Source organism: Lepisma saccharinum, chromosome 5 (assembly GCF_977018435.1).
Source record: "Lepisma saccharinum chromosome 5, izLepSacc3.1, whole genome shotgun sequence".
Taxonomy (NCBI): Eukaryota; Metazoa; Arthropoda; class Insecta; order Zygentoma; family Lepismatidae; genus Lepisma; species Lepisma saccharinum.
In genome coordinates this window covers 1,352,793-1,375,326 of record NC_139233.1, presented here as the reverse complement: position 1 = coordinate 1,375,326, position 22,534 = coordinate 1,352,793, and the positions used below count along the sequence as shown (strand labels likewise).

At 36.6% G+C, this 22,534-nt stretch overlaps 1 protein-coding gene across 2 annotated transcripts in view; it reads left to right on the top strand.

Moving 5' to 3' along the window:
* Positions 1 to 1,252: 1,252 nt before the first annotated feature.
* Positions 1,253 to 22,534, top strand: part of Snx16 (sorting nexin 16) — a 44,465-nt gene continuing 23,183 nt past the window's right edge. For both annotated transcript variants that reach the window (XM_083121961.1, XM_083121960.1), the window contains exons 1-2: positions 1,253 to 1,360; positions 6,254 to 6,459. In XM_083121961.1, coding sequence (XP_082978087.1) covers positions 6,266 to 6,459 — 194 coding nt within the window. In that variant the 5' untranslated portion in view covers positions 1,253 to 1,360; positions 6,254 to 6,265. The remainder of the gene's footprint in view (positions 1,361 to 6,253; positions 6,460 to 22,534) is intronic.

Sequence of the window (22,534 nt, the reverse complement as noted above, 5' to 3'; positions counted from 1 at the left end):
AAATTTGAAATCGAAGGGGTAATTGCTCGCATTAGCCCCTGTCCCCCCTGTAGTTGAGTCACTGTATAATGCAGACATATTTAAGCAATATATGTTTACTTTGGATACTTTAGGCTCACTGCCATTGTTAGTCAACCTTATTCTGCACAGTTGCTCGACTAACCTTGTGTTAATGCGAATACCACGCACCCTTCCCCCTTCCATCCAAACAGATTCTAAAGGCATAACAGATAATGTTTTATTTCAACCCTATCGCCGCGATCACCCACAGGTAGGTAGAAAATCTATACATAATAACCAAAACTAAAAATCAATAACAAGTCAATCAAACGATAGTTTAAAGTGGGATCCGAACCACTATGTGCCTCCACCAGGTATCGAACCCGGGACTCCTTGATTGCAAGGCCAAAACATATTCACGGCGCAATCGAGAAGGCAGTTATAAATATCTGATACATAATAAATATCAAATAAATTCCCTTATATGTATTAAATACTAATGTATTTTTACATGTTTAGTAATTTACTTTTATATTTAATAACATTATAAATATTAATCATATAGGCTCTTTCTTCTCAGTTGCTTGGTAGAAAATTTGAAAAGTTTCATGCACATACATAATATATATGTATAGTTTGTGTATGTCTGTGTAGACCACAATCTTCTTGCCTCCCCCCCCCCAAAAAAAATCAATCTTCAATGATTTCGCGCCCTGGTAGGGTATGTAGCTGCCTGGCAAAGTCCTCATTCCGTAAATTCACGAACTGCATGAAATCAGAAAAAGACATATATTCCCCCCTCGTTTTCAGAAAACCTGTTTCACAACCCACCCCTGTCCTTTCTGTGGTGAAGGACACTCCAGTGGGACAATGAATCTCCCCCCCCCCCTATTTACTGCGAGCAGCAAAAGAAGACGGCCGCGCCATCTACTGGCCACCGATGGAAATGCAATTTCAAAGCGCAGCGAGGTTTAAATGTAGCTTCCACTTCTATTACCTAACTATTCTATGCCTCTACTAACAGTACGCACAATATGGCCCAGATGCAAGTGTTACTCCGCCACTGCTTGCTTGACGAGTACCGTTTAAGCAATTTGTGAAAACGTGAATAAAAATGATTATTTGTCCAAAGAAAGAGCATGAAGAAAAGGATCGTTTTGCAATAGGCTAGAAGCTGGTAAAATAAACATTGGATTCATTTTATAATTGTGCATGCATGCCATTTCCTTATAGGTGTGTAGTCTGTGCTCTGAACTAAGCGTGAGATATTGAATATATTGTGTTTACGTAATATTTTAATAACAATAATAATTGTGCATAATGTAACGAAGAACGTTACATTTGTTGCAAATCTAAATGGGTATGTTCAATTATGAAAATAATTTCTTTCTGCAGACTACTGGTTGAAAAATACATGGAACTGCGAGAAAGTTGTCAAATTTTGCATTACAGATTTCTACACGTACAGAGGCTAAACGAAAGTGGACCGTTTCAAATTATTTTCGAATCATTGAAATTAGGACTGTAAAAATCACACATGACTTGTCTAACCTAGAAGTCGATTTCAAAAACGCACAATATTTTCTGAACAACTGACAATAATAGGGGTGCACGACATATTTTTTGCCACACATTTTGTTCCCAGCTGTTCTTATTTTTTTTTCGTGATGAATATGAATGAGTGTTGAAAAAATAATAATTGTAACACAGAACCCCATTTTCGAGTTCTGGGTATAGTGAAAAATGTCCCGTAAGGTAACGATTTTAGGAAAACTTACGAGTAACATGATTTCAGTTGCACAATACTCTGTCTGTCCACCCATAATTAAAGCCAAATTTATTTTTCCTGTAAAAATATTCGTGTATGAGTGCATGCATATATATATATATGTATTGCCCCAGTTTTTCCCTGGATAGAAAGGATAGGCCCAAGTTCATTTTGTTTTATTGCGATTTCATCATGCTACGAATGCAATTTTAACATGGTTCGATTTCAATTTACTTCTGTTAACAGATACTGCCGAGTTTTAGCGATTACTTAAGATTTTGTTCAATATATGCTTTTGTAGTTAGGTTAGGAAGGCCAGGTTTGGTTCTTTTAGCATTAAAATAAAGTCTCTAAATGCATTCTACTAAGGTTACGATTTACTTCTACATTCATTCCCACTAGTCTACGATACTTGCAGTCGCTTGTCAACGGAAAATACATTGTCCATGAGAAGCGTGCATGTTTGCGTAATTTTTAATTTTCTTTTTCAACACAAATATTTTATTTTTTTTCTAAATCAAAACAGTGCTCATTACTTTAAGGGAGGTTTAAATTCGTGTGACAATGATTGCCAAAATTCTTCGATAATTAGTCTTCCTGTTAGGAGAAATCATAAACCGTAACCCATCATGCTACAGACACATTTTTTACATGCTTCATTTTGGATTTGTCTGCTAACACATACTGCGGAGTTTTAGCGATTACTTACTGCGTGTTTTTGTGAGAGAAAGGTTTTTCACTTCCATATACTCCTATATAATTCTATACTTGTCACCAGCCATTCGTTTACTGTCGTCTTATTTACGGACATGACTCATCACATGTAAGTCAAACATCTCGGTCAAGTGCCAAGTGTAATCTTCTGACACAAGCGTGGAATGCATTTGTGTAGAGATAATATTTATGTCATTAAATTTACTATTTTCAATAACTTTTTGAAATATAAAAGTCTAGCAATTGGCCATGGTGACTCAGTCGGTAATGCATCTGACTACCATGCTAAAGGTCCCGGGTTCGATCCCCAGCCGGTTCAAGTCCGGTAAATTTTCTAACGTTGGAAGCGACCCCAGCGCCCACTCAGTGTCTAATGACATGGGTATCTGGGGGAAACCCTGGGGGGTAAAGGCGGTCAGGGGCGTGATGCTGATCACATCACCCCCACTCACGACCAGATCAAGAAAGTGTGGAGCGTTACCCCCCACACCCCCTATAGGCCTTCATGGCGTGGTGATAAGCACAGGGAAGCATTTTACTTTTTTTTCTTCTTTTTTTTTACCTAGCAATTAGCCTAATTGTAAAAAATGTTATAGAGAGACATTGTATTTTACCATTATGTAATCTTTCCTTGCGGTATTGAAATAAATTTATTGGTACTTGTTTACTATCCTTCGGACACATTTATTTATTTTTACAGAAGAAACTACTTACTGTAATAAGTTCCTGTAGCATTGTCGAACATCGGGAAGGTGTGTTGTGTGATGTGGGAATGTTTCATAGCTGAAATTCATGTTGTTCGTTGAAAATTAATTCTCCGACGGAGAATAGCTAGCCCCATGAACCATTCGCGCGTGGATAGGTTAGTTCTGTTAGTTTAGGAAACATAGTTAAAATTTGGTGTCGTGTTAGTATCAGGATATAGAAATTGGAAATAATTGTGAACCATTGGCGCTAGCCCCACGAACCATTACCGCGTGGTTAGGTTAGTTCGTCTCAGGCAAGCGAAAAGGCCTATCAGAAAGACGTACTGGTAATGTGAAAAATTGCAATTAATTTAATCAAAACAACGTTGATACACCTTCAGGAATGTTCCGTGAAGCAGATACGTAAGTACGATTGTCAAAAATTGACGAAACGAAAAAATTAGAGGTGTCCGAAGGATAGTAAATTTTTACCAAATTATAATTATAAGGAAAGTGTGGAATAAGAAATACAAGAATGATTATTTTTGTTGAGTATACACTTCAAATTGTGTAAATTTAGCAATGTCCAATTTTTGAAAATATATACGCCTTTTTTTGAGAACCTTTTCCGTTGTAAAAAATTGCAGTTGGAATACATATAAATTTTCGCAATCTCTTTTGTTTTACATGATTAGTTAAATGTGGTCATTGTATAATTTTCCTAGTTTATATGTCATGTCACAAATTTGTTCTACTTTTTGTTTAACTTCTACTTCAATGGTCAATTTGGCATCTCTTTCCCTTACAAATTCTCTCAGTATTATTTCTATGTACTTATTGATAATCTCCACAATTATCCTCACAGTAGTGTCATCTATAAACGTCTCAAGAGGAGATAACATTTGTTTGGAGCTGCACATTTTCTAGGAAGGCATAAAAAAATATTCATACTTCTTGTGCTAACATTTGGACACGAGCGGGCAACAGCAACTTTTTTCTATCGTATTGTCTCAATCTTTTCCCAGGAAATAATTTCCATCATCTTCTTTGATATTATTCTGATCATCGTGATCTGCTTCTTGAGTCAATTCTTCATCCCAAAACATTTCAGATGAGCTAGTGTTGCTCTCATGAAACGTCCTCCAACATCCACCGTATATCCCCATGCTGTCTTTACACTACATGTTTTTGAACATTTTTTTTAAAAAAAGGAACGTTCACTTTAAAATCTGATCAAACATCTCCTGATCAAGTAAAATATGCTAAAATATTTCACTCACGAAGCACAGTAAGCCAAAGTTTTAAAAAAAACTGAACAAGAAAGAAATCACACACTTTACCAGGAACATGGGGTTATATTTGACCCCCCATCAATTTTGGAACAGCTTTACTTTGCTGTAGTTATTCACACACTGAAGGAAATGGCGGTGACGTTCGAATCAGACTGTTTTAGGAAGGTACTAGAAAAACTAGCAGTGTGGTCAACCAACAAGTGTGTAGGTATTAAAAAATTCCTAGCTGGGGGTCAAATTTATTAAAGTTTTAGTATCCCCAAAACATCTGAAATTCCTTTATTTTCTTCTTTTTCACATTGGTACTTACATATTCTGCATTGCTAAGGATTCTTGAAGGTGGCATTTCATTTTTTTCATGAAAATAATTTCAATTTTCGACATATCGAGTAAATATTGTTAGTTTCTTTTTTTGGTTGAATTACACACAATATGGCGGGCTGTGTAGTGTTTCCAACTTTCTTCACCGAAAAATGTCTACTTTTGTGTTACTGATTTTGGATTTTTCTCCAGGTTCGAAAACCTCACGTACCCCCACGAACCATGCACGGCAAAGTTAGGTTCACTTAGGTTAGGCAAACATAGTCAAAATTGTCATGTTCTTGGAAAACAACGGTGTGGTTGGAAACACTGACCGGGGGTTACATCATCGAACGCATGCAACATTTGGTTCACGTAGTGGAATGAGATAGAGGCAACAGCTCTCGTTCATTGGAGAGACATTAATCTTCAAAAATACATGATTTACCGGTGAAATAAATTAAGCGATGGGAAAAAACACTTCCACGACCGTTCAAAAGTGTACGTGAAGTCAGTTCGGTAAGTACTTTCTCCCGTAAAATTGAAGAAATACGTTTCGTGGATACTAAAATTTTACCTTCCGATGCTCCCCAATGTCGGGGACATAATTTTTGCTTAAACGCAGAACGGACATTTTACAAATTGTGAAATTTGAAGTAATTGCTTTAAAGTTTGTTTACATGGAATTTAGAACCTCAAACTTTCTGTGTTTGTTATAAAGCAATATTTGTGTTCCTGTTAACACTTGTATACAGTCCATGGTAACGTATTGCTTTCTGCTAGCAGTTTCTCCATCTGCTTTCGTCTGGGCTCTGATATTTTCGAGAAGTTCAATAGATCTAGCAGGTGAGCTTTTTTTCTCGGGTTCCCACTCAGATTTCACTCTTCACCATGTGATGCTTCTGCTAAAAGCAGAGAGGCTGGTGCTTGCCATAGAGCTGCTGATGAAGTTTACAGCCATAAATTTTTGTGAAATCTGGTTATTTTAATAGTGCAAACACTACTTGCATTGCTTGTATTATATCTGCTTATATTTATACTGCCGTTAAACATCTCATAACCATTAATTACTCCTAAGGATATTTTGATGATTGGTGGAGGCTGGTGGGCTCCCACGTAGCCCTCTTGCCTTTGGTGTGAGTAGTTCCGTGTTTGATTCCCGAGAGGTCTATTTGAAAAGAGGAATAAGCAGGCCCGGGTATCGAGAGCCAGAAAACAAGCAATGGGAAATGATGCGCTGACTATGCGTCACCCAATGTAAAAGCCACTGTGGCAGGACCTGGCTCTTTGAGGGCTGTTGCACGACGGAGATGGAGACTGTTGTTATGTAGTTTGGATTTCATGAAATAGAGTATGCCTAATATCAGTTATTCCTTGAACTTTCAAATTGTTAAGGGAATGTGTTGTGATTTCATTGTGTACGTTTTACTTACTTTTTTCTCCTAGACTTGCGAACAAGAAAATGGAACAAGTTATTTTATGGTTTATTACAGGTGAATCAAATAATGGCAGTTAGTGATGTAGTTGCAGATGCGCTTACTACCCTTGCCCAGTCCCAATTACAATCAAGTATGGGTGAAAAGGATGACTTGCAGGGACAGAATGCAGCTAGTCAGACTAGGAAGCTGTCTCTGGGTGATGGTGTTTCAAGAGAGTCTGTAGCTGAAACTCCTGATGATGAAACACCCAATTTATTCAGGTAATTTTTGTCCCCAAACTGTTTTTCTTATGACTAACGGATGTTATAATCCTGTAAGAACTAATTATATATGATTTTAGTTCATGCTGAAGGGTCATTCCATGCGAAATCACCCAGAGCAGGTTGCTGCTTAGTCATGGATTTGCTTCCATTTTTTTTTTTTTTACTAATAGATGCTTTGTCCAATATGACAAATATGCAATATTAGAATTGTCCAACAAATATGTTGAAAGTTACACATTTTTGAAAATTTATAGATTATCAGGAATTGGGTGGACGAGCAAACGCACCATGTGACACAAGACATGTCATATCTGGGTCATTCCATGGGAAGTCACCAGAATTGTCCGGAAACGGGTCGCCTCATAGTAACAGATTGTAACAAGCTTTTGTGCACGTTTAGAGTTAGTAAGGAAATATCATTGTGTGAAATATCTCGTTTCAAAACATAATACATATTGTACAGGGTGCCTCTAAAGAATGTGATCCTTCAAAAAAAATACAAGACACCGACATTTTCACATAATTGTTAAGAAACAACAAACTGAGATAGAAAGTTTATTTTTGCTTTATTGTACAAAGTAAAGTATACTTAGTTGTAACGCAATGTAGATTTTGCCTTACCTTTATATGTGTGAGCCCAGAAAGTGGTTGAAATACACTGTCGTTAAGATGTGCGGCAGAAAATTAGACAAGTTTATTGATTTCTCCCATACTGAGGAAATCAGCCAAAGTCTTTATATTTGTCACAGTATGACTTCTATGTATGGTTCATCAGCACACAACCTCATATTGCTGTTTAATGTTTCTGGTTATAAATTACAGACACTTTTTACAGTATGTTTGGGGAAGAAAGTGCAAAATGAGGCTATTTCAAGAGTTAAAATCTTGTAATGGGAAAGATGGCAACACTATGCAGGTGGTATAATTGGAAACACCTGAACTTTGGTATTATTTACTGGAAATATGAAAATTGCACTCTGCCTCATTTGGTATCTATTGCGGACATACGAAATACGTGCAGTGCAGAATGTCCGTAATACGGAAGTTTCCAATAATCATATCCCAAGTCAACTGGAAGTTGTAAGTGGAAATTAATCTCAAGGGATCAATCAGAGTTGCAATGTGGAACATAATTTTACATTGACAGTGATGATTGTCAAATTAGTTAACTGAAAAACACTCATTTGTATGTCGCAAATGCAGTGTGAATACGTTGCAGAGTTCCTGAATCCAGAGTGTAGGTTCTCCCAGTAAATGTGCCAGGTGGTGAAATCCTGAGCAAAATGTCAGTGTGTGGAAGCCAACATGAATCTTCCTTGCTCGGCCATGTAAAACTCTGTGCAGGTCCATGAGGGTGCATAAATTTGACACACAATATTCACTGTTGTCATGAGACACTTCTGTAATGATCCCCAACCACCACTCCGAATTGTACACACAAGCAACGTATGATGAACTGTGTAGCATTATTTTACCTTGTGTTATCGGCACGTTGGAAACTTCTTTAGATATCACACTAACTTCAGTTCTTGTAGTCATGCTGGATATGTGAGATGTAAGCATGCGTGTTTTGGTTAGTGGTATGAAACAATGAAGACTTCTTGTTCCTTCAATGCGAGTTGCTTGAGCAAATCGTGGCTTTAACTTGTCTGTTTGCTGTTCAATTTCCTTAGAGCTGACATAGAAAACCTGAATGTTCTTGATTGTAGATGCAAATTCACATAGTTGCATAGGAGTTAGAATATGATTGTTGTATGGTCTTTGTATGCTTGCCCTAGTTGCCAACCGTTTCACTGTGGCACCTACACCATCAGAAGGTCCCTTTCCATGACAACTAGCAAAAAAGTGCCACTCTGCTTTCAAACCGAAATCATCCTCATGATGACAGAGATATATAAAATTTTTCCTGTTCTTGTATTGTGCAGAAGATCCATCACTGAAATACACAATTTTCCGTATAGCTGGGAATCTGTTTCTGAGAATTGAGAGAACTTCTTGTTGAAAGGAATAAAAGGATGCTGTGTCATGAATCAGGTGATCACTTACAGCACACAGAGAAACTGTACTAACATAATTCATTCCGCACATAGGCAACAAAAGGATGAAGTGTGGCTTGAGAATTTTCCCAGTGAAATCCTTGCACAGCGTCTTGGGCTACAAAAGCATAATTCTCTGAGAAATCTACTAGAAGGATGCACTCATCATCTGCAAGCGATGATTTCCTTGTCGACAGAAAGTGGCTTTGTGCAGAGGATATAAAATGGTGTCTGGTTAAGGCTGGAATTCTTTCAAGGAAAGTAGCAATGAATTCTTCTATTGTTTGTACGACTGATGTGAGTGTGCTCCTTACTGTAGTGACCCACTGTTTGTATGTTATTTCCTCATGTTCTGCACACACATTTTCTAGGTACTCCTGCACTTCGTAGCTCCCTGAGCAGTTTGTACATTCACCAAACATACACTCCATATTTGATATATCACAAACACATTTTTCCATTATAGTAAGAAGTTTGACATGGGGTTGAACAGAGTGCAGCATGAGCTTCATATTCTGGTGTATGATGCATACACACACACACTATGAGTTCCACCTGCTCCTGGAAGAACACACCATTTTGGACGTAATTCGGCAAATTTTGAGAACCCCACTTGCAAGTTTGGATGTTCATTTTTAAACAATGCATACAACTCTTTTAAATTGCACATTACCAGACGCTTTTGTTTATGCACCCTTCCTCCGTCAACCTTCACAGAAATGATATCTTTCTTTCCTGCACATATTCGGCTGTTTTCATCATTCTCATAAAACTTGCGGCAAGCATCAATGGTATCCCCATTCAGAGCAATGCCAGTCTTTGGTGAAGGCAGTGCCAGTATTCCTTTCTCAGCTTTCAGTATTTTGGCTGTTCGTACCATGTACTCAGTAGTGTTCAAATATTCTTTAACTTTTGTTGTTTGCCAACTATGAGGGGTAAGTGTGAGTATTTGAAGCTGTTCAGCTCTTAAAGAGTTGATGAATTTCTGCTGAAGTTCTGACATGAGAAGGTTTAGGTCATGTTCAGCATGAGTTCTTGTAGCCTCAGCAGATTCTTCTGACTCTTCAGGGATATGTAAAACTGCTGCAACATGCTTTGTGACACAAGATTGTATTTGTTTCATTTTTGCTTTTCCATACCTTTTTATCTTCTCTTTGTTCACATGAGTAAGTGTCTTCATGGGAGATACTTGTATTTCATGCAGACTTGAATTCAGTCTCTTCAATGGACTAGCACTGCTGTCTGGGACGTAATCACTGTCATTTACCTCATCAACATTACCCAAATCTTCAGGCTGGTATGGTGTTTCTTTCACGCGTGTCTCACATTTTCCACACAATTTTTGCCCAGGAATCAGTTTACCACCATATATCCTTGCTGTTTCTACAGTAATTGTCCTTAATGACTTCTTACAAGGACCCTTGTGATAGGAAAGTGGGTCGCAACAATGAGAACCAAATATATGAGAATAATTTTGCAAGTAAACCTTTGCATGATGGAAACAAATGTTATCTACACTACCTACTCTAAATTTCAACAGTTCTTGATCTAAACCTGGCAGGGTGCTTACCAATACAGTTCCTGTTTTTGGTGTGTAGTGATGTAGGTGACAAGCACTGTCTGTCTTCAAGCCTACACTGCACTGCACTGAGGGTTCATGTGGCACACAGCCCTGAGGCAATGCCATGTCTGTGTTTATTTCACTTTGAGTTATCACACACAGAATGAATGTCTTCCTGTCTCTTAAGTACAGTTTGTTAACAAGTCTTAATGTTATTCACACTAAATAATTGAAAAACACCACTGCTTTCACCAAAATATTACGGTACACCACCAGAAGCCAGCCTCATATCACACAATAGATTTGGCGGGAAAACAAAATAGTCCTGAAATTCACATGAAACAAATGAGTATCAAAATGCACAATTGTTTCACAATTAACTTTTTTGTTTTGGAATATACTCTTTTTATAGGTGTGAGTGCATGGGTCGAGGTACAGCAAATTGAAATATTTGAAAGGAAAACTCAATTACGCATTATATGTGAAAACAGATATTAGCAGAATGGCAGTACACATAATTCAGTATTCTATGAAAATGGTTCAGAGTGCAATCATGAAATTTCTCCTGAGGAACATGTTGGAATAGTACAATATTTTACTGCCACTCATTTCTTCTTGATATCTTTCCCTCATATGGAACTTTGCACCTAAAAAGAGTGCTTTTTTTTAGCTTTTTCATATTTTTAACATACATGACACACTTTTTAAGCAAGAAGGAAATATATTGCAGTCTTCCTTTTTAGTAGGGAGACCCCACACTTTGGGAACTGTTCTTGTGAGAACTATGAAGATTGCACTTTTTTTCCTTCCACTTTAAAATATGACATAGATTTCCACATATATACCACATATATGTGTGGGAAGTTGCTTTTTCGGTTATGAAAAAGACAACCACAAATTAATATAGTTGTCACCAAACTTAACTTTTTTTCATTGTATATATTTCCTTTACATAATACAACAACTAGAAATCATATGTCATTTATTTTCGTTACGCTACAAGCATTTATCTTGTACCTTCGAACTGTACGTTACCACGTCACTACACACTGAGACGGTAACTTTAATCAGTCCTGTAGCCCAAACTAATGACCGTAGACGTAAATAATTTTACAGTTTTCCATAATACCCTCAGACGTACATTTGTGCAAAATTTTATTAAAATTGGAGATGTAGTGGCGACTACCATTTCGGTGATTTGCCATGGAATGACCCATCTCAGAAACTATATGGAGTATTGTGATGAAAAAGACACTCAACTTTGGGTAATTGTTTGATAGGGAATCCCAGGTTTTACCACAATGAAAATTGTTACTCATCATAATCAATGCATGTCAAACATAATATTAAAAAATCAGAAAGGTAATATTTTTCATAGTTTCAGTATTGGGTGTATGAACCAATGTTTCCACTGGCATACAGCTATATTTTTTTGGACAAATGGCCCTAAGGCACTCACAAATTACCACTAATATGAGTACCCATAATATTGCTAGAAAAGTTGAATAAGTGGAAGAAGCATTACTATAATTGACAAGTTTAAAAACAAGATGCTGCAAATAGCTGTTGCGCAGGTCACTCCACTTTTCGGAGCGACGTTTGTTCTCAGTGTTGCAACCTGGAGGGAGCAGAATGGTCTGAGGATTTCGAACGAAATTTGTATTCGCTTTTTCGTGGGCTGTTTTCTACCTGTCAGAGTACAGAACTTCAGCTCACCTTTCGCCAACAACTCTTTTCCTTCTTTTAAAACTTGAACTCCACAATGGCGCAGTGGTAGTGTCGTCGTCTTGTAATCAAGGGATCCCGGGTTTGATTCCCAGTGGAGGCACATAGTAGTTCGGATCCCACTTTAAACTGTACGTCCAGTATCGATTAGCCTTACTGTGCATAAAGTGGACTTAAAACAACAAATCAATCCAATTGTTTTAAAACTTGAGAAACCATCCATTTGGATACTGCCGTGGCGGTGCTTGTGGACTCAACAACATTATACTTAAGTTTATGTAACTCCTTCTCATTTTGCAAATATGTTGCAAATTTGTAAACAATTTATGTGGCCTGTCCTCTAAGAGGCTTTCCAGAGCAGATTGTAAATTTCGTTGGGCCCGGCATGATTTGATTTTTGCATTTCAAAAATATGCAGCCAAGAGTAAAGAACAAGAACATTTCAATGCTTTGAAAAAGAACACAGGCAAGCGTGTTATCAGATTGCCTTCTCGTAGTGATTGTTGTACGATAAATAAAATAACCCCGACCCCTACGCATATCATGACTTGTCAGGCTATATGATGTTTATCCACTTTTAGTTCTCAGAAATTGTACTAAGACCAAAGTTTTTGTCGAGAATGTATATGGGTCTGTCCATACCAAATGGTGCAACACTGGTTGCTTGACCATTTTAAAATTTTCAATATTTTTGTTGTTCAAAGCAGGCATTATTTTTCTAAAACTTGACTGTGGTGGCCAGTTTTTGTTTCTGAACTTTGGGTATTTTTGGCCTTTGCAGACAGTTGTGATAATTATGACAACTCATCTAAGAAAAATGATAGAAAGCTGTGTAAAAAATGTTGTATTTCAAGCGTTATTTTATGTCCTGTACCTTTTTCATAATCTCAAATGCAAATGGCTGAAATTTAGAGCCAAAACTGATATTCAAATTTGAAGAAAAATCAAAGTTAGAATTTTTTTTAGTAGGGAGGTAATATCAAAGTTATAATTTTTTAAAGGAAACTTATAATCCAAAGTTTTGGCAGAAAATATTTGAGCTCTGCTACTGGTCTCCTCTTTTAGTTATAGCTCTTCGAAAATGCTCTATTCTTCTTTTCAAATTTTCAAAAATTTGTAACTTTCAACATATTTGTTGGACACGTCTAATATTAGACCAAGTATCAATCAGTAAAAAAAGTATGAAGGAAATCCATGACTACGAAGCAACTTCTTTTTTGTCTTCAATTGGGTGATTTCACGTGGAATGACCCTGAAGCAATGAAACTAGATACAAAACAGAATACATTTTCTTCATGTTGAGTCCCTGTATAACAAAATCTAACCTAACCTAAGTTCATTTGACATTTATAGTTTAAATTTTTGGCAACAAAGCAATTCATTGCAGTAGCATAAGAGCGGAAAAAATAGCGTAATTTATCATTATTTGAGTGTACACTTAACCCACGATCAGTGTCACTTGAACAGTATTTGTGGTGTTTTCTAGGTGACTTTTGGAGTGTCATGAGTTATCTGATCACATTCTTGTGAGATGATGTAAAGAACAGCATGAGAGAGATCATTGTTGTGGAAGGAGAGTTGTGAAGAGTGAGCACAGAACTCACCCATGACCGATTACGTTACGTTCTTTATTTAGTTCTTTGCATTAATTATTACTGCAGTTCTATTACTATTATCACTACCAGTCCTAGCAGGAGCAATTACTATACTACCTAGGTATTAACAGATCGAAATCTAAATACTTCATTTTTTGACCCATCAGGAGGAGGAGATCCAGTTTTATACCAACAGCTATTCTGATTCTTTCGGCACCCAGAAGTTTATATCCTAACAAAAAATGTAACATAATCGGTCATGGGTGAGCTCTTTGCTAACTCTGACAACACTCCTTTCACAACAACGGTCTCTCTGTGTTTTGCGTCATATCAATAGAATGTGAGCAGGTCACTCATGACACACTAAAAGTCAGCTACACAACACCACAGGCCAATATTTAGAATTAATAAACAGTAAAATGACATTTAATTAAAATTAAAAGTGACGTGGCACCCACCCGCAGCCAATCATGGGTTAAACATGACTATCCTGATGTTTCTTTGGTGGCATTGTGGAGTGTTTTTTTTTTCGCCATGATTTTGCTTGATTTACATTGGGGTGCATTGCTTTTTGGGGAGTTTATATTTTTTTTGAGTGATTGCGTTATTTTGTCAAGCCTGCATTTTATTGCTTAAATTTTAATGTTTAAGTCATAAGGAAGCATATAATTAATTGGATGGGAAACAATTGCCCTTGTGAACTTTGGGAAACTCTAGGTGAAGATGATGTGGTGGTTTGTTTGTGGAACATTGATGGCATCTAGCACACACACGTTCTTGTGGCACAAGTAGATTCTGTTGCAGACTTTGCAGATACTTTTAATCACATTTAAATGACAGGTGCAACACTCATTTTGTGCATGCTACTTTACATTCATTTCTATTCAAATTATATTGTATTTATGAACTAGTACAATTTGAATGAACTATGTAGTCATGTATACTTCTGGGGTGTAAGGGGTGATGTTTTGAGAAGGCACCCAGAAGTCAACGTCTCTTCCACATAGTACACCCCTGTAACTGCAATCAGCCTGTGTGGAAAGAAAGGAGTTTTGAAAAAGAAACATAGATGGCTGCACAAGGTGAAGGAATATAAATAAATATGGGCACAGGCCAACAAGCCTCTGCCGCCTGGACCTATGGCTGGTATAATTCCTTGTATGTGTTGAAGGCCCCTTTACAGCCTCTGCTTTTAACCTGAGAAAGGAAATTTTAGTCCTCAAAGACAAGTGTTGATTTTAGTTACGGTAAGGGGCTGAACATGATATAATGTGGCAGGTGCAAAATAACCCAAGTGTTGATACACCCATGGACGTCCGGAAGAGGGGCTGGAAAATGAATGTTCACCTGAGAATTTTATATTTCACACATAATTTCATTTCAGCCACAGTAATTTATGTTAATTATTAAAAATACGTTGAAGGAACATGCACATGTCAGACTGAAATAGTGTTCTTTGAGGAGGCATCACTATTATGGGGGAAAATATGCCTCCTCCCCCCCCCCTGGAAAAAAATTACCTTGCTTGCTCCTGCCTGGAAAAAATCTTGCGGACGTGCATGGGCACCTGAAGATTTTATTTCAAGTAATCAATCAATCAATTATGGATACTTCTGGGTTGTGAAAACTTCATAGACTTGCAGTGGAATCATGACTGTAAATGCAGGTCTGCAAATACCATGTGATTTTTATGGAACAAATTTGTATAGCAGTCCAATCATTTCATGTAAGAACAGACATCCCTGATCATACAAGAAGTAACTTTAGAAATGCACAATATTCATGTGAGGACTTAATGGCATTCCGTGAGGTTCTCCCCTCATCAGCAGCTTGGAGCACTGTTGCAGTGGTATAATATAAAGGATTGCACCCGAAGGGAGGTTGCATATTAAGTGGCGGTCACAATGTGGAGCCTTACTTGAATTGACGTTGTATATATTTAAGACAAAAATTTTCCTATCTTCGTATGTTACGATGAAATTTTTTTATGGCCAACAAGGGGAATATTGTCTGGGTCTGATGCACATGAGTGATTACGAATGTTAAACATAGATGGCAGCACAAGGTGTGCAAGACAGAAGATTCCTGTAATATACTTGAATGTTAGTGTAAATAAGTTGCCAAAGTAAATTAGGAAGATTAACAATAATAGAGCACAGTATAAGATAATAAAGATAATAAATTAAAAGATGAAACAGGTACTCATATGTAAATAGATACGAAGTTTAAAAGAAGTGAAAGTACCGGTACCGATATAAATTTGGGTCTCCTAACAAATCTTGGATTTGTAGGATTACTACGATCCCCTTTGTGGAAGTTTTGATTACACCAGTGCCAGCACGTTCCAGTCGTGACCCACAGCATCTTTTGGCTGTGCGTCACAATCGCAGCACCGACTTGGCTGCACGTTTCAATCATTTGGCACCAAGTCTATACTTTGTCTTATTTAACAGAGGCGGCACGTTCCAGCCAATGCCCCAAGGGAGGAAATTACGATAATACCTAAAGCTTGAGGGAAGAGAGTGGGGGAAAAGGATAAAAGAAAATCCTGAAACAGGCGGCAAAGACATTAATCCTCCAGCACAACTCGTAACTCTCTAGAACTTCGTATAAGTGAGAAGAAAGTGAGGGGTTATATGCTTACAAGAATCAAACTTGTTGGTTACATAAGAATCAAAATCCCAAACCTGAAGGAAATCCAGACCCAAATCCTGAACCAGAATTAAGTACCAATTCAGAGGAAGAAGACTATCACCTGTTGATGAAGGAAATAAAGTAATGAATCGTATAGAAAAAGATAAAGATATATAGGATAAAAGCAAGGAGGGCCAAAAGGGCTAAGTAAAAATCAAAGAAGGTAAAAGGAAACTCTCACTGGACAGTAGAAAAATTCAAAAACCGGTTCCGTCTCTTTCTCCTCACACCGATGATGCCACGAAGTTAGCGAAAATTTTGAATTTTTCTACTGTTCGGTGAGTGTTTCCTTTTACCTTCTTTGATTTATATATATATATATCAAGATGAAAATTTATTAATGTGAATTCAATTTAGTTAATAAGAACTTTTGAAATAAGAAAAATGATTATGTAAATATTTAAATTAGGGTGTCCTCAACTATATCTTGTTAATGTAAAGAGATAAGATATAATATAATTTTATTAACTGTCTCTGTTGGAAGGCTCGCTGTCTGGTTTCTTTTCTAAAAAGAACCCTTCTCCCTGAAGATAGTTATCTGTGGTATAAAGGACTGCACCCAAAGGGAGGTTGCATATTAAATGGCGCTCACAATGTGGGGCCTTACACAAATAGATGTTGCAACTTAGCTCTTCAGGCTCTTTCATACACTTGTTTGGCTGTGAACTGGAACTCCCACCCCGCTGCCCCACTATGATGCCATCACTGGCCCCGACCTACATAGACCAACTTTTGCCGTGAATATACATTTTGCACGTGATATTGTTAGGCTGTGTCCGAAAGGTACAAAGTGCAGATTTGAAGTATGGTCTTGAAGGAAGTGACGTCACCTAGTGTAGTTCGAAAGTACAAAGTTCACGAGGAATCAAGACCACAGGGCAGAGCACTCCAAGTTGCAGGCTTGGTCATGTGACAAGTGGACTTGTTGTTCATTTGTTTGAAATTGCGGAGGTAGAAAGCCAGCAAGTTGTTGGTTGCAGTTCTTCTAATGCGTGGAAATGTATGTATAAGAACCAGGTACCTGCAGTCTCGTATCACTCCTTGCTTTCGTTTTGAAGCGAGTGGGCACAGCCTATGGTCTGAGTACGATGGCCGCATGTTGCTGCCCACATCTACTTCAACCTATGACTTCACAGACAGAAGAATGTCGCATCGGCTGCTGCAAGCGCACGAGGGCTTGAAGGAGCATGGAAGTAGGCTCCAACTACAAATGCAAACTTGATGTTTACTTTACACTTAAATACTACAAAACAAACTATAACGAGCTTTATTTTCTTATGGAATATTATTCCTTCAGGTTTCCTGTCGCTTCTGTTAGTACAGCCGTGTGTTGAGCAGGCACCATTGCTTCCTAAATCTTATTCAAAAGTACACAAAATTACATGCTTTCTTACGGCGTCTTCGAATGTTTTGGTGTGACTTCTCCGGTTCTGTCACGTGACCTGGCTTCAGAAAAATCGCACGATGCTTGCTCCTTCCCCTTCTTAGCTCCATGACAAGAACATTTGCAAATGCTATGTGATTTCTGTGGCGAAAATCAAGTGTTTAAAACGTGGAAAACCAACATATTCTCGGTTATATCTACTGATCGTATTTGGCGCTGCAGTCGAAGTGCAGTTCAAAAGACTTTCACTTCCAGTCCACGACTTCAAGACCACACTGCGAGACCATACTCGGAGGATGCTCGCTTCAAGTATGTTCTTGCACCTTTCGGACACGGCCTTATATTGGCTGCATCACCCCATCCCCTCTTACCTCCCCAGCTACTTTGTTTTATAGTGCTGCGGCTGACGTGAAAGTGGCATAATATTGTTATCCTGGAACTCTTTATGTGTATCAGATTTGCCAGGAGGGTCATAGGAGTCGGAGACATGCATTATGCTTATGGAAGTATTATTTTATTCCTTTTTTTTTGGGGGGGGGTACCAAACTTCCGATAGATATCAACGAAAAGATGACAGATTGAAGATGTGATTGGCAGGCAGAAAAGTCTAAACTTCCATTTGATTATCTGTAACTTGAAGTTGTTACGTTTTTTCCTTCACAAAGAATACATGGTTTTTCTTGTATGTACGCATTGCTTGCATTATAGAATTATTTTCTTGTAGTTTACGGTTATTACAAGCATAAGAAAACAGTTTTTCTTTGTGACGTTTCAGGAGAACACACGCTCCTTTCATCAGACATTTATTTTCATTTTGACTAAAGATACAGTTATAACAATGGTTAGTAATTTTTAAACAAAAAGAATCCGTTATATAATGGACGTTGTCAATGTTACATTGTTGTAATATAGCAACTTAACTGTGGAAAAAAAAAAAAAAAAAAGCAGTCTGTTGTATTTTTATTTGAGATTTTTTAAATTATGAATCCCAAATATCATCAGGTAATTCAAATTCATCATTGTTTTCACACAGTCTCTTGATGTTTTCTGTTACATTAAATTTCAAAGATGGTGGCTTACTCCATTTGTGAAAAAGAAAACTCCATACTGGATCTACATTACCATTTTCATTATTTAATTTATTCCAGTGTTCTTCTGCAATGAACGAAGCTTCCCAGACATTCAACTCTGTGTTTCCCGTTAATCTTTTTAAAACCCTTCTCTTTTTAATCAAATGTTTCTCTTCGATGATATGAGTTGACAAACCTGTTCTTGGGTTTAGATTTATAATGTCCAAATCGTGTTCGTGCCATCTTATTGCCATTTTCCTTGCTGTTTGTCCCACATAATCCTTTGAACATGAACAACTTATATTATATATTCCTGTGGTTTCCGCATCTGGTAGAGAGTTTCTCATTTTGAATTCATTAAATGTACATTCCAAACTTCTTGGTGATTTAAAAACAATTTTGAAATCAAAACTTCTGAAAATTTTTGCAATTTTATGTGAGAATCCCTTGTGGAATGGAATGCACACAAATTTCTTTTCAACAGATTTTTCATCTTTGTCTGTATCTCTCTTTTCCTTTAGTTTTCTTGCTACTTGTTTTTTGATTTGGTTTATTCTGTTAGTGTGAAAGCCATTTTCTTTTGCTATACTAAAAAGCCTTTCTTCTTCATTTTTGATATCCTCATTATTAGAACATAGTCTTTGTGCTCTCAGGAAAAAATTTAAAAATATGTTATCCATTGTTATACGCGAATGTTCTGAATTGGCATGGATGTATTTTTCACCCGCTAATTTTTTTCTATGGACTGATGTTTGAATTGTTGAGTCAGTTGTCTTAATTTGCAGATCAAGGAAAGAAATTACATTGTTATTCATGGGTTCACAAGTGAATTTTATGCGACGATGTGATTCATTTAACAATTTAAATACGTCCATGATGGTGTTATCATTTTTAGCAATAATTAGCACATCATCTACATATCTGATGTAGAGTTTGATATCCACACCTATTGCATTAACAATTGGAGATTCTATGTAATGAAGGAAAATGCTGGAGATGATTCCGGATACTGGGTTTCCCATTGATAGACCATTACTTTGTTGATAGATTTTGCCATCAAATATAAAGTAATTGTAATTTGCACATACAGTAAACCATCGAACCATTTCCCATGATTCTACTGGGTTAACCTTCATCTCAATAAGCCATCTGTGTAATGCATCTGTGGCACCTTCTATTGGGACACTTGGATATAAATTTTCAACATCAAAACTTGCAATACGATACTCATTATTCCAAACAATATTTTTTAGTTTCTGTTTCACTTCATATGCATTTTTAACACTGAATGGTGTTTGTTGTTTAATTATAGCAAGTCTTTCAACTAAATATTTGGATAGTTTGTATGCAGGATGTGTGAAAGTTGCAATGATGGGTCGTATTGGAGTTCCTGGTTTGTGAGTTTTTGGTAGTCCAAAGGCAATTGGCAGGGTTGAATTTTTGACAATGAGTTTTTTCTTCATTTCCCTTGGTATCGTGATACTGCTTTCAATTACTTTCTTTACCTCATTTATTATTTTATTTATAGGGTTTCGAGAGGTTTCTGTGAAATTGTTTACTTTGAAACATTCTTCCATTTTTTCTTTATAGTCCTTAATTCGGATAAGGACAGGTTTATTTTCCTTGTCTGATTTTATTAAGAAAATGTTGTTTTCTTTCAACCAGATCTTGAAGCCATGAACTTTTTTCCCCAACCTTATATGCTCTTTCTCCCGTTCTGTGTATTTTGGACCTCTGTTATTTCTTCTGTTGTATTCAAAACTTAACCGTTCATCAAGAGCATCATGTGTGAGACTTCGTAATTTTCTCTTTTCCTCCTCATCATCTAAGAAATTCAGTGCTTTTTCTATTGAAATCACAAAATCTTCTTTGTGTATATAAGCATTACCAACTGCAAATTTCATTCCGAATTGAAAGATTTGTATATACTCATCAGGTACCTCAATATCCGTAAGATTTATAAATAATCTGTTGTCAATGTTCTTAGTTTCTATTTTACCAGTGACATTAACTGCTTCTCTTCTTTCATTGTTGTTGTGTGTAACTTGTTCTTCTTGAATTAGCTGGTAGAATTTCCTATCAAGTCTCCTTTCTGAAAGCTTGCTGTAGTGTTCTACAACTTGTTGTGTAGCTCTGTTTACTTTATCCCATATGAGTGGATGCAAAGAATTTGACAAGGTGATGTGGAGATCATATGTCTTTCGAGAAAGGCTGTCCAATTCTGAGTACGAGTCCCTCATTAGTCGTCCTATCATTAACATTTGTAGCTTGCCTTTAAATTCACTGGTGTAGGTATTACGAGTTCTAACTTTCCACTTCAAAAAATTTGGCACTATATTGTTTAACTTGCATCTTCTCAAAAATCTGATTCTCTGAAGTGTTGTTTGAATCTTGATTTGATATTTCTGGAAGGTACGTACCTCTCTCCCCGTAATAGATGAATAATAGTTTTTCTTGTATGTACGCATTGCTTGCATTATAGAATTATTTTCTTGTAGTTTACGGTTATTACAAGCATAAGAAAACAGTTTTTCTTTGTGACGTTTCAGGAGAACACACGCTCCTTTCATCAGACATTTATTTTCATTTTGACTAAAGATACAGTTATAACAATGGTTAGTAATTTTTAAACAAAAAGAATCCGTTATATAATGGACGTTGTCAATGTTACATTGTTGTAATATAGTAACTTAACTGTGAAAAAAAAAAAAAAAAAAGCAGTCTGTTGTATTTTTATTTGAGATTTTTTAAATTATGAATCCCAAATATCATCAGGTAATTCAAATTCATCATTGTTTTCACACAGTCTCTTGATGTTTTCTGTTACATTAAATTTCAAAGATGGTGGCTTACTCCATTTGTGAAAAAGAAAACTCCATACTGGATCTACATTACCATTTTCATTATTTAATTTATTCCAGTGTTCTTCTGCAATGAACGAAGCTTCCCAGACATTCAACTCTGTGTTTCCCGTTAATCTTTTTAAAACCCTTCTCTTTTTAATCAAATGTTTCTCTTCGATGATATGAGTTGACAAACCTGTTCTTGGGTTTAGATTTATAATGTCCAAATCGTGTTCGTGCCATCTTATTGCCATTTTCCTTGCTGTTTGTCCCACATAATCCTTTGAACATGAACAACTTATATTATATATTCCTGTGGTTTCCGCATCTGGTAGAGAGTTTCTCATTTTGAATTCATTAAATGTACATTCCAAACTTCTTGGTGATTTAAAAACAATTTTGAAATCAAAACTTCTGAAAATTTTTGCAATTTTATGTGAGAATCCCTTGTGGAATGGAATGCACACAAATTTCTTTTCAACAGATTTTTCATCTTTGTCTGTATCTCTCTTTTCCTTTAGTTTTCTTGCTACTTGTTTTTTGATTTGGTTTATTCTGTTAGTGTGAAAGCCATTTTCTTTTGCTATACTAAAAAGCCTTTCTTCTTCATTTTTGATATCCTCATTATTAGAACATAGTCTTTGTGCTCTCAGGAAAAAATTTAAAAATATGTTATCCATTGTTATACGCGAATGTTCTGAATTGGCATGGATGTATTTTTCACCCGCTAATTTTTTTCTATGGACTGATGTTTGAATTGTTGAGTCAGTTGTCTTAATTTGCAGATCAAGGAAAGAAATTACATTGTTATTCATGGGTTCACAAGTGAATTTTATGCGACGATGTGATTCATTTAACAATTTAAATACGTCCATGATGGTGTTATCATTTTTAGCAATAATTAGCACATCATCTACATATCTGATGTAGAGTTTGATATCCACACCTATTGCATTAACAATTGGAGATTCTATGTAATGAAGGAAAATGCTGGAGATGATTCCGGATACTGGGTTTCCCATTGATAGACCATTACTTTGTTGATAGATTTTGCCATCAAATATAAAGTAATTGTAATTTGCACATACAGTAAACCATCGAACCATTTCCCATGATTCTACTGGGTTAACCTTCATCTCAATAAGCCATCTGTGTAATGCATCT